The 1,911-nt window shown below is 49.8% G+C and overlaps 1 protein-coding gene across 1 annotated transcript; it reads right to left on the minus strand.

Moving 5' to 3' along the window:
- Positions 1 to 629: 629 nt before the first annotated feature.
- On the minus strand, positions 630 to 1,499 carry bhlha9 (basic helix-loop-helix family, member a9). Its single transcript, XM_072659397.1, has one exon. The coding sequence runs from the start codon at positions 1,497 to 1,499 to the stop codon at positions 630 to 632; it is 870 nt and encodes a 289-aa protein (XP_072515498.1).
- Positions 1,500 to 1,911: the final 412 nt, after the last annotated feature.

The following is a 1,911-nucleotide window of genomic DNA, read 5'->3' on the forward strand; positions in this document are numbered from 1 at the left end:
TGCCTTTTCACCACTGTGTTATGGCAAGAATGAGCAAATGAGCAGCTTGGATAGACATCAAAGCCTTGTCAGGCCAAAAATTTGTAGAGGGGTACTGGCTCTTTGTATAGGTACACATTAAGTGTACACTTGGGGCGCTCACGTTCCTTAGTAAACATAAGCAAACACACATATACACTCATACAACGTTACATTAAAATAATTACCCAGCTAAATCCAATATTTTGCAATGTTTTATTATATAAAACCAATGATGAATATATATAATATATATATCTACACACAGTAACACTGAGTGGCTCTGTTTCCTGTTCCCTGATTCCTGAGCATTTCCAGCATGACTTCTCTGACATAACACAACAGTCTCTACAGCAGCCAGTCGAAGCGTCTGTATTTTGAGGTCAGAAATGTGACGTATTGAGGCCTTTATTCATTCATTCGTCACTCAGAGTTGAAGGAACTGTTGAAACTCAATGTCTATTACATTCAGCATATTTACAGATTGTCATACAGCTCGAAATACAGTGTAGTAGCACACACAGACACACACACTGCAGAGATGTTTGTCCAGTATTTGCACTTACACAGTGTCCTTGTCTCACTGTTTTCTCACAGTATGAGAAGGTGTGTCATAGCATTGGATAACAGTGCTGTGGTCCTGGGTCCTGGAGGTAGTTCATGTGCCAAGAGAAGGGCAAAGTCTGCGGTGACTCACCATAGCCATCCACATGGCTCTGGGCACAGGAGCCCCAAACTCCAGGCGGATACCCCAACCCTTCCCCTAGTCGTCCAAATATAGGAGGACTTGTAGAGTCACTGGTTGGCCTCCCAGTTGGGTATAGCTGGGCATCACTAGAGTAGCAAGGGTAGTGCGGTGATGGAGGACAGGCAGGGCCCATGTGCCTCAAGCTGTCCATGTAAACCTGCTGCTCAGAAGATAGCCGGTGCATGCTCAAGGGACTCTGCATCTGGTGCCCCAGTGGTTGGTGCCAAGAAGTGTACCCTTGAGGCTCTAGGAGTGCAGAGTTTCCTGAAGGTACCTGCCCAGCTTCTGGCCGTAGTCCACCAGGTGGTATGTGGCATTCATGGTGGTTGCACGCTTTGCCAGCTCCGATGGGCGGGTTGTTGCTGAGGAACACAGACAGCGCCGAAATCCGGTTGATGGCCCTCTGGAGAGTGGCGATCTTCGATAGGCGCTTGCCACTCAAGTCATGGTTCAGTGCCACTCGCAGAGCATTGAAAGCCTGGTTGTAATCCAGAATGCGCTTCCTCTCCCGAACATTGGCGGCCACCCTGCGGGCCTTGGAGCGGACCGGCCTGCTGCGCTTCTTGACCCGGCCCTCCTCTGCCTCGCTGTGGCCGCTGCTGGGACTCTCGCTGTTGGCAAAGGAACCTTTCAGACTGCCGTCAACACTGTTGTCATCTACATGAGCCTGCAGACTCAGCTCCAGCTCTTCCTCTGAGAACTCGGAACTGGTGAAGCTGCCGCGACTTGCCATGGCTGAGCAGTAGGACTGTTGCCGCTCCACTGAATCGCTACACCGAAGGGCTGCCGGAGTTTCAGCCGTGCCGACAGCCCAGATCTTCCTTTCGCTGGCGCCTCCTGACACCTTGTGATTACCTCTGCTTCCTCCCGACAGGTCCAGCCGCTTTTTAAAACGCTGTCTCCTAAAGAGTCACATGGTACAGTCACCCATGAGGAATGGTGTACCCTGTTTACGAGGCCCCTCCAGGCAAATGGATCAGTTCTCTTGAGACACGCCCTCCTCTGCACCTCTCTCAAGATCTTTACATTGTTTTTCAGCCTCAGAGATCCTGAGACACTCAAACGTCAAACAAACACCTAACAAGTATCGCTTGGATTTTTTTTTTCTTGGATTCTGGAAAAGTCAGCCTGCAATCTAGAACTTG

Source organism: Salminus brasiliensis, chromosome 16, assembly GCF_030463535.1.
Source record: "Salminus brasiliensis chromosome 16, fSalBra1.hap2, whole genome shotgun sequence".
Classification (NCBI taxonomy): Eukaryota; Metazoa; Chordata; class Actinopteri; order Characiformes; family Bryconidae; genus Salminus; species Salminus brasiliensis.

Coding starts and splice junctions, on each gene's coding strand:
- bhlha9 (XM_072659397.1), bottom strand. CDS start 1,499: ATGGCAAGTCGCGGCAGCTTCACCAGTTCCGAGTTCTCAGAGGAAGAG.